The 16,961-nt window shown below is 43.6% G+C and overlaps 1 protein-coding gene across 1 annotated transcript in view; it reads right to left on the bottom strand.

The window, feature by feature from the left end:
- The window catches only part of ERN1 (endoplasmic reticulum to nucleus signaling 1), a 78,155-nt gene that overhangs the window by 46,703 nt on the left and 14,491 nt on the right, over positions 1-16,961 (bottom strand). Inside the window, exon 2 of the mRNA XM_030843333.2 lies at positions 4,934-5,054. Coding sequence (XP_030699193.1) covers positions 4,934-5,054 — 121 coding nt within the window. The remainder of the gene's footprint in view (positions 1-4,933; positions 5,055-16,961) is intronic.

The raw sequence follows: 16,961 nt of genomic DNA, 5'->3' as shown, positions 1-16,961 counted from the left end.
CTTAACACCAGCTACCAGGCCCTATACCTGTGGTCTCCTTGGGGAGGGCACTGCTCGACAGGCAGTGCTCAGGAAATCTGTGAGGGCATTTCTTGGTGGTCTCAGAGACTGGGCCCTCCTGGTGGGGACCAGGAATCCTAGGTAGCCCTGCAGAGCTGAAAACTGCCCCATATCTGCAGGCTGTTCTTATGTCCTGCCAGACACTCACGTGGGCCAAAAACCTTTAATTATCTGGGTGTACAACCTACACTGCTTTATATAGGAGCACAAAAGCACTTTTTGCACAAGTTTACACAATGAATCTTCTCAAAATGTGACTACTGTATAAATCAAGTAGGGATGTACTTCTTTTGTTTGGAATATTATGAGAATTGTTCACCATCTTGGAAATCCTGCCACCATCCTAGTCTGCATTTTTCTTAGTCGGTGTTAACAGGCACAGCATTCAATCACAGGTGGAGTGTTGGTATGTATCAGTATGTGTCTGAGCCTTTACATGTTAAATTACATACATGTAATTAAAAACTTTCTTATTATTTCAGATTACCAGTTGGATAATATATTTCTTTTTAAAACTATGTGCATATGTAGGTTATTGTCTATAAATTGTGTTCCAGGCAGTGGTGGGGACAATAAATATTCTGAGGGGACAGGTAGGCTGGGGGAGGGACAAATTAGGAGTATGGGATTAATAGATACAAACTACTATACATAAAATAGATAAGCAACAAGGATATACTGTATAGCACAGGGAATTTTACCCAGTATCTTATAATAACCTATAGTGGAATATAATCTGCAAAAAAACCTGAATCACTATGTTGTACACCTGAAACTAACACAACACTGTAAGTCAACTGTACTTCATACACACACACACACACACACACATTAAGGGAGCACTGCACCCCTAACATGACTGGCCTCCCAGTTCCTCTCTTACTTCTCTCCTTCCTCTCCTCACTGTACCCCAGCCACTCCTACTTCTCTGCCCTTCTCCCTGCCAACCGCACCCACCTTTGCCCCCCGAAACCCATGCCTTCTGCCTAAAGACTCCCCTGCCCCCTAGGGTTCTTGCTCAATGGCACCTTCTCAGTGGGGGTCCCAGTTTTAAACTGCATCCCTGCCCACCCCACCTCAGCCCAGCTACCTGGCACTCCCTGTTCCACTTCCCTGTTTTCCTTTCCTCCACAGCTCTTATCACCACTATGTACTTTTGTTTTAAAACATCTTTATTGGAGTATAATTGCTTTACAATGGTGTGTTAGCTTCTGCTGCATAACAAAGTGAATCAGCTATACATATACATATATCCCCATATCCCCTCCCTCTTGCGTCTCCCTCCCACCCTCCCTATCCCACCCCTCTAGGTGGTCACAAAGCACCGAGCTGATCTCCTTATGCTATGCGGCTGCTTCCCACTAGCTATCTGACATTTGGTAGTGTATAGATGTCCATGCCACTCTCTCACTTCGTCCCAGCTTACCCTTCCCCCTCCCCTTGTCCTCAAGTCCATTCTCTGCGTCTTTATTCCTGTCCTGCCCCTAGGTTCTTCAGAACCTTTTTTTTAAGATTCCATATATATGTGTTAGCGTACAGTATTTATTTTTCTCTTTCTGACTTAATTCACTCTGTATGACAGACTCTAGGTCCATCCACCACACTACAAATAACTCAATTTCGTTCCTTTTTACAGCTGAGTAATATTCCATTGTATATATGGGCCACATCTTCTTTATCCATTCATCTGTCCATGGACACTTAGGTTGCTTCCATGTCCTGGCTATTGTAAATAGTGCTGCAATGAACATTGTGGTACATGACTTTTTGAATTATGATTTTCTCGGGGTACATGCCCAGTAGTGGGATTGCTGGGTCATATGGTAGTTCTATATTTAGTTTTGTAAGGAACCTCCATACTCTTCTCCATAGTGGCTGCATCAATTTACATTCCCACCAACAGTGCAAGAGGGTTCCCTTTTTTCCACACCCTCTCCAGCATTTATTGTTTGTAGATTTTTTGATGGTGGCCATTCTGACTGGTGTGAGGAGATATACCTCACTGTAGTTTTGATTTGCATTTCTCTAATGATTAGTGATGTTGAGCATCCTTTCATGTGTTTGTTGGCAGTCTGTATATCTTCTTTGGAGAAATGTCTATTTAGGTCTTCTGCCCATTTTTGGATTGGGTCGTTTGTTTTCTTTATGTTGAGCTGCATGAGCTTCTTGTATATTTTGGAGATTAATCCTTTGTCAGTTACCACTATGTACTTTATCTCTGTATCTGTTCGCCCCATAGAATGAAGGCTCTATGAGGGCAAGTATTTTGCTGTATCCTCAGGGTCTAGAACAGTATCTGGATACCTTTATAATCTACTTACGTATTAATGGTTTAGAAATACCAATTTTGAAATCTTCAGTGATAACTACAAGATTAAAATTAAATTGAAAACTCAGGGTCTCTATATATGTTACCATCTTTAATCTTTGTATAGAAATAGAGACAGAGAGGCTACCCGGGGCTGAATTTAGCTAAAATAAGCCAATTTATTCTCAGAAAAACAATGAGACTTAGAACATATTGAAATTTCACTGAATTGAATTTCATTACTTGAAATTACTAGGCCTTAATCGGCTTTCTCTAATTCTGCCTTTAAGTGTCCTTTATCTCCTCCTTGCTCTGCCTACCTAACCAGTTGCTGGATTCTCCTGATCCTATTGCTGGCACGCCTCTCATCCTCCCCACCTCTTCCCTTCCCGCTGCCCCTCTTTCTCAGGTCTGTCTCATGTCTCTAGTCACCCCATGCACTGCTGCTGGATTAACCTGGAAGCTGAGCACCTGCTGAGTCACTCACCTGCTCAGCCGCGTCAATGGCTCCCAACTTCCTGTTCACTCAAGTACAAATGGCTCAGAGCTACCACAGGGCTCAATACCCCCCTGCCTCCCTCCCTCCACCTCCATCCCCCAGCTCCTCCCAAACCGGACCAGCGCCCACACCCCAGACCTGGTGCCTCCTTTGCTCCTTGCCAGGCCTCACTCCCGACTGAAAGTCAGTGTATCCACCAAGGCTCAGCTCCAATGCATGGAGGCTTTCCTGCCCCCGCAGCTGGACACGGGCTCACAGCAGTTCCTAGCACTCTCTTTGGCGGTTACAAGACTGCTCCCAGTTGAAGTTCTATGTACTTGTCATTTCTCCCTCCCGACTGTGGGCTCCCTGAGGGCAGGGGCTGTCTTTTTCTTTTTTGTGCCCCATACAGTATCTTTCACAGACTAAGTTCTCTAAACATGTGTTAAATTTAAAAGGAGGAAAATTCTTTAAGCTCTAAGTTACAGAACAGAACAGATTGATTTTTAAAAACAATTTTTTAATTTATTTGGTTGCATTAGGTCTTAGCTGAGGCAGGAGGGCTCCTTAGTTGTGGCAGGCGAACTCTTAGTTGCAGCATGCATGTGGGATCTAGTTCCCAGACCAGGAATCGAACCCGGGCTCCCTGCATTGGGAGCGAGGAGTCTTAACCACTGCGCCACCAGGGAAGTCCCCAGATTAATTCTTATGTTTGGCTAAGTAACAAACGAGGCAGGACACAGTTTTGTTGGATAGAGCCGAGGCTACTTGCAGAAATTAAGACTTGGAGATCAATTCAAAACAATACATGTAGGGGAAAGCAAAGCAGAAGAATGAAGTGGCTTGGGGGCAAAAATGCCCTGCCTGGGAATACTGAAACTGAGGGAACAGCCCTACCATTTAACAGTGAAAATGTTTATCTCAATCCTTTTGTGACTTGTTGATTTTCATCTCTGGACAACATCAGAAATTCTGAAATATAAAGAACTCTGCATAAACATGAGGAGAAAGAGCACAGATAATATTCTGGGAGACTGTAAGGCACTGCCCAAACTGGGCTCTCCCCTCTTCTTGTGGCCCCTCACTTCTGAGAGACCTGGTCCTTTTCGTCACTTAAAGTCCTTGCTGATCCAAGCAGGCCCAGCAGGTGAGGGAGGGCAGTCTGTGGTACCCCAGCTGCCAGCATCTATGGATGGTAACGTTTGCTGCTGAATTGACAAGATGATGTGTGACCTTCTGATATACACCAATATTTTTCCATGTAAAATACTGTTTTGGAACATTTTATTAATGAAGGGAAAACACTTGTTGTGCTCATGAGAATAATGAGTCACAGATTAGTGACGAAAGAGAACATACCGGTCAGACCTGAATTTAGGGACAAAGGAGAATTATGACAGGACTGAATAATAGAGATGACTCTGAAGCCCCCAATCCTGGGATTTGCCTGGCTTTTATCAGGGAAGAGTAGTTTGGGAATTGAATACAATTTCCCAGCTGTTGGGACTCCAGGCTGCCAACCATCACCAGGAAGACAAGATCATAAAATGGAAGCACAGTAGATTAAATGAGAGACAAGCTTAGTCCTCTACTTCCCTTGATGTAAAGAGCCAATAAAGTGACTAACTTGGATGAATGTCAAATCTTACAGCCCTCAGTTATTTCAGCCTCTATAAAAACAAATCAGTAATTTGAGGTTAGAGAAGATACCTTCTTGTAATTATGATTACAAGATTCTAATCATTAGAACTCAAAAAAAAATTTAAAGCAGCATGTCTTCCTAAAGACCAACCAGCCAGAACTAGTAACAGAAAAGCCTAGAGCCATTTAGACATGAAATCCAGACAGAAGCAAAATAATAATAAGAAGAAGAAAGATATAGCTTGTCTCAACTGATACACTTAGCGGATAATCACAACTCAAGCTGTAAACATACCCTTTGAGTGCAACCCCTCTCTTCTCCTTGACTCCATTATCCTTTTTAATTTTATTAAATAATGTATAACTGTTTTTCTCTTTTTCTGGAATGTTTCCTTGGAAGCAGCTGAGCAAATGTCCATGTTACCCAAGGACTAAATCTAAATTACCTTCTTTCAAAGTCCATTTGATTGAGCCTGTCCTCTTGCTGACGGCATGCAAACTTCCGTCCAGGGTTGATACAAACAACAAGGTTTCAGGAAGTGTCACAGTGCTGGGACTTCCAAAAATCTGCAATGAGAGGCAGAAGAATCTACGTGGTCAATATGAGTCCTCACCTTGGGCATGTACAATCACAGACAGGCCCCTCCCTTACCCCAAAAGTTATCCTTCTAAAATCCACCACCTTACAGATGAAGAAACCGAGGCTGACGAGCCTAAGTTCCCATCAAGGTTTGCTGCTGAACTGACAAGACGGACAACATCTTGGACAACAGCTGGGTCAGGACTAGAACCAGGTTGCCTTATTCTATCTGAGCAGCAATCCTTCCTGCACACGGGCTTATGACCTAACACGTCAGGGATGGGGATTCTGAAATAATCCAAGGCCAGCCTCCACTGAAACAGAGAAAGTATGCTCAGCTTTCAAACTGACTTCCTTCTCTTGGTTATATCTTACCTTCTAAATCCTGGTTATCTTGCAAGACTCCATCTTGCAAGAACGCCAGCACACCTACACACACCCACACGCACTTAACAAAATTTTAAAAGGCAGGGAATTGGGGGGAAATATTTAAAGCAAAATAGGAAAAACAGTTCTCATAAACTCATAAAGAGTTTATATAATAATAAAACACCAAGATTTTGAGAGAGACATGTTATAAAAGAAAATGTATAAAAAACATGATCCAAATGATTCTTTACTTATAAGCAAAATATAATTTAAATCAAAATGTACTTCTTATGCTTAATGAATTAAAAAAAATATTTTACAGAAAATAGCCAAAGGTAGTGAGATTCACTTTCTCATCCATCGTTGACTGGCAATGAAAATGATAAGTTAGCGCAACCTTTCTGGAAAGCATAAAAGTACTCATATTTCTGATCCTGTAGTTCCACTTCTACATCCTAAAGAAATAACTCTGGATATGGAAAAAGCTCTTTGCACAACGTTACTCATTACAGCCCATTTACAAACACAAAAAACAGTAAAGACCTCAATTTTTTTTTTTTAAGACCTGAACTTCTAAATGGTTGAAACAAATTATGACAAAGTCAATGGAATATTATGTAATTATTAAAATAGCACTTCAAAGAATCTACAATATAGAAAAATGCTTGCATATGTTATCATGTGAAAAATATAGAATCCAAAATTTAATGTGCACTGTGGTTATAATTATACTGGACAGATCTTTTTTTTTTTGGCCTGCCCGTCCTCTAGCTTTGCTAGGAACAGTACACTCATCCACATGGTTTCCATGGGAGCAGCTGTGTGTGTGTGTGTGTGTGTGCGTGTACACACACATGAGCAGGTGATAGCTGGTACGGTTTCCTAGGACAACACCCTTTTGAGGTCTGGGCCCACTCAGCAATGCCACCTTGTAATGAGATTTTCTCTTTCTTTGTCACTGTACTGTCCCACCAATCAGCTGGTTCCTGTAGGTCTTGAATTAAAAATAGGTCAAGGTGGGGCTTCCCTGGTGGCGCAGTGGTTGAGAGTCCGCCTGCCCATGCAAGGGACACAGGTTCGTGCCCCGGTCCGGGAAGATCCCACATGCCGCGGAGCGGCTGGGCCCGTGAGCCATGGCCGCTGAGCCTGAGCGTCCGGAGCCCGTGCTCTGCAACGGGAGAGGCCACAACAGTGAGAGGCCCACATATCGCAAAAAATAATAATAATAATAATAGGTCAATGCAACTTGCTTACACTGCGACAGTTTGAATTTTGGTACAAATGCTATTTTTAAAATATAGGAGTATGGCTGGCTTTTAGCACAGAACATAGAGACTGGAGGGTTACTTGTGCATGGAAGCCTGATCCCAGAATACCTGGTCACTCTTGGTAAAAGCCAGGATGACACTAGTTAATCCTTCAAAAGGGAAAGTTCAATTAATGGCTCTCTCCAGGGCAGCCTGAGGTGGCAGGACAAACACTCCAGTCCTTGCATTCCTTTTCCAAGGTGGAAACCCCCTGACAAGGGGGCGAAGCGGCTGCCAGAACTTCCTCTCACCTCTTGCATGTGTCTGGCCTAGAGGGGAAGAAGTTCCGCCCTCCACTTTGCCCAGGACCAGGGCTCCTCACCTGGAATGAGGGAAACAACAGCAAGCCTTACCCCTACCCGCTGAGTCTACTCTCCATGTAAAGACTTAAGGATGAAGAAGAAGAGTCTGCTTTTAACACCACCTTTGCAACGAGGAAATCAGTCTCAGTACAGCCTGGCTAGGAAAACAGAAGCCCCAAGGGTAGCATCTGCCCTAGGCAGAATCCAAAGGTCTTGTACACCAACTATTTCGGGGGTTTTAAAATTATTTTAGTTCACAGGGTACTGATGGTGACAAGCCTCATCTGGACCTGCTCATACCTGAACCAGAGGAACACACATCACCCGGAGCACCAGGCCTGGAGAACAGTGACCCTCTGACGATCACTGAGGACTGGAGCCAAATAGGACTTGGAGGGGTGGGCAGGCTGCCTCTCACGGAGAAAGGGGAATGGTCTGCAGCTTGATGTGGGGTGCCACATGAAGTCAGGCGGGGGCAGTGGAAGACTGAATAAATGAAAAGGGAAGATGGATGCATATCTGGGTGCCAACAGGTGGAAATCCCCTCCACCTGTCACATAGTTACCCTAGGAACAACCATTTTTAAGGTCTTGGGAATCACACCAGAATTGGGTTGAACAATCTGGGTGGCTGAAGTACTAAGCAATTAAACTTGGGAGATTTCTGCGGCTACGTTTTCCGCCATGTGGAAAAAGCTGGATGAGAGGGAGGAAGGGAGGAAGGAAGGGAAAGAAAGAAAGGGGGGAAGGGCGGGAAGAAAGAGAGAGAAAGAAAGGAAGGAAGGAAGAACGAAAGAGAGAGAGAGAGGGAGGGAGGGAGGAAGGAAGGAAGAGGCCTGAGAAGAAACATGGCTGAAAGGCTGGGAGAGGGGCCCTGGCCTCCACTGCTCCTCAGGCCTGGCCAAGCTCCTGTCCTTGGGCCCATGGACACCTAATCCTTGCAGTCAATTCCCCTCTTAAACTCATTGGAACTAGGTTTCTGTCCCTTGAGACTGAAACAGTCCTAACCACCCCCACCACCACACACACACACAGCTATTTTTTAATATATCTATAGAAAAAAAAAGATGAAGAAAATATTGTAAAATTAAAGCCATAGTTTTTCTCCTCTATTTTCTAAATTTTCTATAATATGATCACGTAATATGCAATGAAGTTTTCATAAAATATAAAGGAGATGGACAAGTTAGCAGGTGGAAGACAAGCTGGGATTTAAAGGAGCTTCAGCGAGCCCCTAAGTTCCAGAAGCACTTTCCGCCTCAGGATATTAGGCAACCTGATCACCTTTGATCACTGATATCCACCAAACAAGGGACAAAAGTTTAGAAACACAGAGGTCTCCCAGTCAGAGAGTGTGTGTCCAGAATAGAAAAGTTTTGCTGTTATTAAAGCCTACAGTACAACTATAATTAACTAAATGCCTCCAATACATCTTATCACAGTACTGATATTATTAAAAGGGGCCAATAGTTACTAAAACATATCAGTGCTGCTCCACGACCAGCGTGGAAACAGAAGCCACCTGCCTTGTTTGAGCACCTTGGAAACCACAGGAAGAGCAATTGTCTATGGTTGGTTGGTGACTCGAAATAAAACACTAATCACATAACTAATACAGTCTTCTAAAAAATCTCAAAAAGACCAGGTTGGCTAGGAGTTGAATTTAGCAACTGAGAGCGCTGAATGAATCACAATGTCCGCAGTCACGTCACAAACCCCTATCAACCCAACAGATTTTTCTCTTCTTTGAAGGTCTTGACATTTTCAAATTAGAACGAGCCATTCTGAACAGCGTTATTCTCTCATCAGGCAAATTAATATTACAAGATTTCTGCCTTTTCCCCCAGCGTTTTTTAAAGCATGAAAATGTTTGCTTTCAGATATAGTTGCTATAACTCACGTGACTTCAATAAGCTTCTAGATGCAATGTGCGATATGGAGCACAGCTGAGAACTATTTGTACCCAAACATCTAAAAACACTGCTTCACAATAATGACCTTGCATATCACCTTCACCCTGTCGGTGCTCCCTTTTCCCTGCAATGGATGAATTAGCAGCAGGCCCTAGAGTTATGCAAACTAGTTTCCAGAGAGCCTGAAAGCAGAGAGAAAAGGCTGATCCTGCAGATCTGTTTCAAGTTGATTACCTGGAATCTGACTCATTTTTCAAACAAGTGGGTTATACACTCCTGGCTTCGGCAGTGACTTCTAAAAAAGTAATTGCAGTGACATTGTAGAGGTAAGTGGCAGGGAATCTAGTCCAGCCTAAAACGAGACATCCATTAGCCAATTGGTCCTCATGGAAGTCTGGCCACATACGTCCTCTCACACGAGGTGACCCTGACATAACAATTCTGGAAATGCCCCGTCTGAGGACCATGGAGCCTGGCAATTCGGACCAGATGATGCTAGGGAAGTGGGTGTCTGTAAAACCAGCTTATTTCACTTATGTTGATTCCGTGGTAAAAACAGTCCTCACTGCCGCCCTGCTCAGCCAGAACTCCCTCCCGTGAAAACATAATTCCGGGGCTGGATCCTCATGTTCAATGTTCTGATTATAAAGCAAGATTTCCCAAACTCCAGCAGATACACCACGGCATAAAATGCACCACTTGCTTTGCATTTCCCACAAAGACATGAAAGCAGCTACCAACTGCTCATACAGAGATGATTAAAAGGTAGTAGTCGCCGACGATTTCATTCTCTAATATTCTAAACTCAGCTAATTGTCAGTTGCTCCTGCATTAATGACCTCAACTGCTTGTACTTCAGGTAAGAAAAAAAGTCTTCTAAAACAAGTTCTGAGATAACTTTGTTTAGAAAAAAGTCTTCAGTAAAGAGCACTATGGACACAAGGGACAGATATGTGTTTAGGTAGCACAAAAACAAATGAAACAAGCCTCTAACACAAACCCATCAATTTCTGAACTAGTACTTGGGGTGGGTCAGGCCAGAGGTGGCTCACCACCAGCAGCTGGAGGAGAAGAGTCAGCAAGGCCGGGGCTCGGTTCCAGCTGCCAGGCTATCACTGGAGTGGCTGCTCCCTTGCACCCACCCTCTGGCACCTGAGGAAGAACAGCAGGAAGCAGGCTGCATGCTGCTCTGAGTCAGAACACAGGGCAGCCCTGTGCTCCCCATCAAGGTTTCCCAAAAGGCTGCATTTTCCAAAGAAACATTGGAATTCTTAAATTTCAGATAGGTATTTCAAGAACCAGCCCACAGGTTAACTGACTACCTAACAACAAGGGTCAGAAATAAGATTAATAAACTTTGCACAGACCTTTCATCTCAAAGTCAGGGGAAAAAGTGGGCCACGCACACACATGTCTCATATCCAGCTTTCCAAAGTGATCTACACTTGAAGAGTACCGCAGTATCGTTTCTATTTCCCAAACTAGTGTGTTCTACCCCCACACAAAAGTTGTGCACACACAGAGAAGACCCACACTGTGAACAAGAGAGCCATGCACTTCTCAGGTGGTGTGCAAACTGATCGGGTCTAACCCAAGTGTCCATCTCCAAAAGCTGAATTTATATGGCAGCATTAGCATAGTAGAAGTAAAAACAGTAAAAATGATTAGAATAAAAATCTTTCCTGAGAAACTTCTCCTCTTCTCACCTCCATTCCAACAGACCAAAACATTTATAATAATATTAGAATACAATAATCCGGCTAATAACAAAATGACATATATATTTTTTCTTTTAGGAGTACCACACTGATTTCCAGAATTAGCTGAGAGGCTGGGGTTTTGGGGGTTGTTGGTGTTTTGTTTTATTTTTTTTAACTAATCTTTCTTCAGTGTTCATTGGATTATGCAATGTTATATTGTATAAGCCTCACTTTAGTTTTATTTACTTAAGGTTAAGAAAACCATTCCTCCAAACTATAAATACCATACTTGTGTTAAGTCTAGCATGGATATTAGCATGTTTCCAATAGAATATCCTTACACAACGTAGTGTGCACCTAAACCCCTGGAACCTACAACCTGCCACCAACAACCAGGCTGCCTTGTACAGTGCGGGGCTCCCTGCCACAGCTCAAAGCCACTGGACAGCGGGCTACAGAGGTAAAGCGAAAGTAAGGGGACTTCTGGTTGGTTGATGAATACACATGATGGTATCACAGGTAAGACTTAAAACAGGTACGCAAGTGAGGGAAGGATTACATAAGAGAGATTTCCAAGCTATTTTGTTTTGCTACTTAGGACACGCAAAATCTTGAAAACAATTAAAATTGCATGTCACGAAATGTAGAGTAATAAATTGCAAATGGATTAGAATGTGCTAGGGAATCAGAGCTTATAATTATTAACCTTAGCAATAATGCTCAGAGGTGAGAAGGGCATTCTCTGCCGGGGGACGTACCAATGGCAAAGGACCTTAAAGGGGAGAGAAAGTAAGACTGCACGTGTGCGTGTGTGCACGTGGTGAGGGAGGTTTCTGATGGATACGAAAGCAGAGGTGAGGGCTAATGGCAAATAGACTGGATCCTTCTGCTGGCTATAATCAGCTGAAAGCTGCAGGATGGGTGAGCTGATTTTGAGAGGTATGGGTAAGACACTTCCTGGCGTGCCATAACGGATGCCAGTCCTAAAGGGCTTCTCTCCAAAAATAAAAAAAAGGAAACCTGTGCAATTCAGCACGAAGTTCCTCAAAATAGTATTATGTAACACAGTCCCTCGGTAGGCACTAAACGACATTCAGAAAAAGGACATCTGTATCTACAATTCTGTTTGCAGCCATATCATCTACTTCAGCCTATAAACTCCAGCAAAACCTGGCCATTTGCAATTCTGGTTGCATCACACAACTACCAAGCATTCTAATGCCATCTGGCCACATGGCAGAAGACTGTGCTCAATGATGGCCAAAAAACTACCAAGAATTCACCAAAGCAGCATAAGATTGAAATCCGTACCCAGTAAATGCTAGCACACACCCATTACATAATGGTCCCTTGTTGAGAAATACAGCCTACATGAGTGTACGCCTCATAATGACCAGGACAGCAGGCTAAACTAGCAGCTCCCAAAGGCCTTCCTTTGAAGGTATCTTAGGTAAAGGCCTGATTAGACAGATACGACGAAGATTTTTATTCTAATCAAACCCTGCTCCCCACTCCCCGTCTCATTTACACACCTGACCCAAGAGTAAAGCACTCCGCTCCAAACGTGGAGACTTCTGTACAGTCATCTGTACAGAGTGACACAGAAACCTCATTGGGTTTATCCTAGTTCAGTAGACTAAAGATTAAGAACGGAATTAAAACACTGGTGATACTAAGAGACTTAATTGTGTCTACGTCTTAACGATTTCAATCTATTACAAAATCATTCCAAACCCTGTTACACTTTGTTTACCTGTGTGTAGGTCAGCAATAATCTATCAACCATATAGTTCCTTTTAATCAGCCCATCGGCTGCTGTGTTTCCTGATACTAGGTCAATAAAGGTAACCATGACATTTGCTTTGGATGGGAGTCAGGTATCTGGTTGGGATGCAGTAAAGGTTAGAGCCTAACTGAACAGCACTGTGTGGTTTCCAAACTAAGCAACTGAGAGAGTTAAACTAGTATTTGTGGCAATTCTTGCATGTGGTGTAATCCACCCAAGACAGCTAACAATTCTTCAGTGGTTCAGGCTACTCCTTTAATGGGTCTGATAAAAGGTTCCTCAAACAGTCCACTTTATTCCTGAGAGCAAAGGTATGCTAATTTCACAACAGGTGAAGATACTTCCCCAACTGGTTCTGGGGCCCCAGGCTAAGAGTCTAAGTTCAAGCAGCTGGCAGTTCCATTTGTCTTCACGGTCTCTCTGCCATCAACTTATATCGACACCAAGGGAGGAGGAAATACACTTGGGCATGAAAGGCGCTACAGGAGACCTTTCACCACAAGGAACCAAGCCCTCGTTCTTAGGGTGGCATCACATCCCTAAGGTCCTCAAGCATTTTATTTTATTTATTATTATTATTTTTTTAGTTTTTAAAATTATTTATTTATTTATTTATGGCTGTGTTGGGTCTTCGTTTCTGCGCGAGGGCTTTCTCCATTTGCGGCAAGTGGGGGCCACTCTTCATTGCGGTGCGCGGGCCTCTCACTATCGCGGCCTCTCTTGTCGCGGAGCACAGGCTCCAGACGCGCAGGCTCAGTAATCATGGCTCACGGGCCTAGTTGCTCCGTGGCATGTGGGATCTTCCCGGACCAGGGCTTGAACCCGTGTCCCCTGCATTGGAGGCAGACTCTCAACCACTGCGCCACCAGGGAAGCCCCCTCAAGCATTTTATAATATTAAAACTAAAACCCAGGGACTTCCCTGGTGGCACAGTGGTTAAGACTCCGCCTGCCAATGCATGGGACACGGGTTCGAGCCCTGGTCCGGGAAGATCCCACATGCTGCGGAGCAGCTAAGCCCATGAGTCACAACTACTGAGCCTGCACTCTAGAACCCATGAGCCACAACTACTGAGCCTGTATGTCACAACTACTGAAGCCCACGGGTCTAGAGCCCGTGCTCCACAACAAGAGAAGCCACCACAATAAGAAGCCTGTGCACAGCAACGAGGGGTAGCCCCTGCTCACCACAACTAGAGAAAGCCTGTGTGCAGCAATGAAGATCCAACACAGCCAAAAATAAAATAAATAAATTAATTAATTAATAATAATTAAAAAAAACTAAAACCCAAGGTTTCACCATCATTTAGTGGTTGAGTTTTTTTTTTTTTTTTTTTTGGCCATACCATGAAGCAAGTGGGATCTTAGTTCCCTGACCAGGGATTGAACCTGTGACCCCTGCAGTGGAGGCATGGAGTCTTAACCACTGGACCACCAGGGAAGCCCTGAGGTTGCGATTTAGAATGCGCGTCTTGCCACTATTATTTTGTTGTCTTCATTGCAGGGAAACAGCAGCAATTCAGGCCTTGTAAAAACTGAGAAACCTATTAGGCTCACTTACCTTAATGGAGTAGCATCGTAAACAAACTACACTAGTAAAGGTCTAACTTAGACCGTAAATTCATAAAGGGACTACCTGCCTTACAAAAAGCCAGATTTGATCCATTTGAGCATGTTTATTCAACTGCAGTTAAACCTATTATTAGGAAGTCTTCATACAAAAACCCCAAGGGGAAGAAGAAAAGACTCAATTAGATACCAAATTTTTCAGTCCTGATAATAGCAACTAATCTGAAACTGTCAATTTTGCTCTTTACACTTGGTGAGAGATTTCTTTTGGGGGGATGGGGAATGGAAGCGGTTGAGTAGAAAGTGGATAAATGCTCTAGTTAAATAAAAATTATCTACAAACAACTGCATTTGTGACATAATTGCCACCTATGCTTGCCAGATGTTGCCGAGCTTTATAATGGGAGTCAAACACTATGAAATATGGCTGAAGTTGAGCTACCTGGCCAGACTGACTCGCCCTAGCCAGAATCCCCACTGTCTGAAGTACATCTGAAGATTACCCACTGCCCTGCTGGCCCAGTCCACCACGCCACCTGCCCCAGAGCAAACAGGAAGGGCTGTTTACAGCTTCTGGGATACGTAACTTCAGAGATGAAAATAACTGAAGATCACCTTACGCAAACCTCTCAGTTCACAGAGGAGGAAGTCAAGGTCCAGAGAGGTGAAGTGACTATCCCAAGGCGCCACGGACACTTAACTGTAGACACAGGACTGGAGCCACGGTCTCTGCTTCCCCTTCTGGACCTCTGCCCACTACACCACACTGTAATTTCACTGCTTTAAATCATGGCTCTCTGAGAAACATAAGCTTCAATTACTTGAGGCCTGGGGCTCAACCCTGCTGAGCTGTCCTGCTGGGGCAGATGGAGATCTGCACTCTCCTCTGATATGGGGGTAGGATCTTTTGGATGAGACACCAAATTGGTAATTTGTAGATTCTACACAGACACCCAATATGCCAAAAGGCACTGCGAATTATACAGGGTGGGGTCTTTAAAAAAATGCTCTGGATAAAAATTCCTGAGATCTCACTGTAGATCTAAGTGGGCGGGGATAACATCACAGAAAGTCAAAGGTCACAGACTTAGCCACCATAAAAAAAAATTCCTGCAATACATTTATCCAGCCCAGTTCTAAAGGCTTAAAAAAAGTGCTCTTTGATGATGATGATGATACAGTGGCCACTGCCCATTCCTTTGATGAAGCGAGTCATTCTTTTCATGCCAGTGCCAAGGAAACGCACATTACTGATTAGCATGGGACAACAAGGTCTAGCTTTGAACAGCAAGGACCATTTTAATGACATACATACACCAATGAGCCTCACGCAGTGAGCTGTGACTGCTTCACTTAGCAGGAATAAGATGCTCAAAAAAAAAGAAGGAAATATGGGTCTGAATATTGACTTTTTCATGGGAAAGAAAATCTTATAAACAACAAGATCCTACTGTATAGCACAGGGAACTATATTCAATATCTTGTGATAAACCATAATGGAAAAGAATATGAAAAAAGTATATATATAACTGAATCACTCTTCTGTACAGTAGAAACTAACATAACATCGTAAATCAACTATACTTCAATAAAACAAATTTTGAATAAATAAATAAGAAAAAATAAAATCTCATGCCACAGGATTTCCATAATCTCAGCATAGGTTTCCTTATTTTTTTAAATAAATTTATTTATTTTTGGCTGCATTGAGTCTTCACTGCTGCGCACAGGCTTTCTCTAGTTGCAGCGAGCGGGGTCTACTCTTTGCTGCGGTGCGCGGTCTTCTCATTGCGGTGGCTTCTCTCGTTGCAGAGCACGGGCTCTAGCCACGCGGGCTTCAGCAGTTGTGATGCACGTGCTTAGTTGCTCTGCGGCATGTGGGATCTTCCCGGACCAGGGCTCGAACCCGTGTCCCCCGCATTGGCAGGCGGATTCTTAACCACTGCACCACCAGGGAAGTCCCTCAGCATAGGTTTCTATTTTCCAGGCTCCTCTGAGAGGCAAATGTAAACATCTCAATGCAACTTTCACACACTTGGACAGAGACAGGAAAGCGTCAGAAACTGGTTGGAAGACTGTTGGCACAACCAAACCTATGGAGTTGTGGTGTGAAAACTGAGGACTGAGAAACTGGCTGAGATGGAAGGATGCTGCTTCCTCCAGCTCATCAAGGGTAGGAGGGAAACAGGAGCAGGAAAGAATTACCAGCAAGGAGATACCACGCCTTTGGGTTCAAGGAGGAATCCCTTCCAGACACCAAGAAGGACAGAACTCCCTCTGGAGAAAGGAAAAACGGCTGTCCAGGGCCAAGAGAGGGGAGGGGACAGGCTTCAACAGGACATGCCCTACCACCAACAGGCTCCATTCTCCCAGGGACCTCTCTTCGTAAAGTCGCCGTCCCTGTCAGTCTTCTGCCTCATCTGGAGGTCACCCAATCTCAATGCCAACTTCTCCAGGTCAGAAGACTGGCTTCCGTGGGTATCTGAACTGTGGGGCAAGGTGGCTAAGCTTCCAAATCTTTTTTTTTTTTTTTTGAAAACTAAGGAACAGCAATATCCCTTTGAATGCTTGCAAAGAAAAATAAATATTAAGAATGTCAAAGACAAGAGTCATGTAAATATTAGGGAAGATCATTTTATTAAAAAAAATTGGTGCTGGCCAAAGATACCATCAGAAAGTAAACAAAACTCAAAACCTGATTATCCACTCTGCCCCAGACCTCAATTGTTCCCCATCTCTTACTCTGGTGGGCAGACAGCGATAGTGTAAGAGCTGGTGCTGACAATCTAGAATAATTAAGACAAGGTTAAAATAGGTTTGGCTTGTGGTGTTTAAGAAGGAAGAAGAGTATAACTGCTGAAAAGGTTTTCACCAAATGGTACTACGTTACAAGTTCTAGGACTGTATTTGAATTACCTGGAAACTCACTTACGTAGTCGCCCTCATTTTC

This window comes from Globicephala melas, chromosome 20, assembly GCF_963455315.2.
Source record: "Globicephala melas chromosome 20, mGloMel1.2, whole genome shotgun sequence".
NCBI classification, from domain to species: domain Eukaryota; kingdom Metazoa; phylum Chordata; class Mammalia; order Artiodactyla; family Delphinidae; genus Globicephala; species Globicephala melas.
This window is presented reverse-complemented; position numbering and strand designations above follow the sequence as displayed.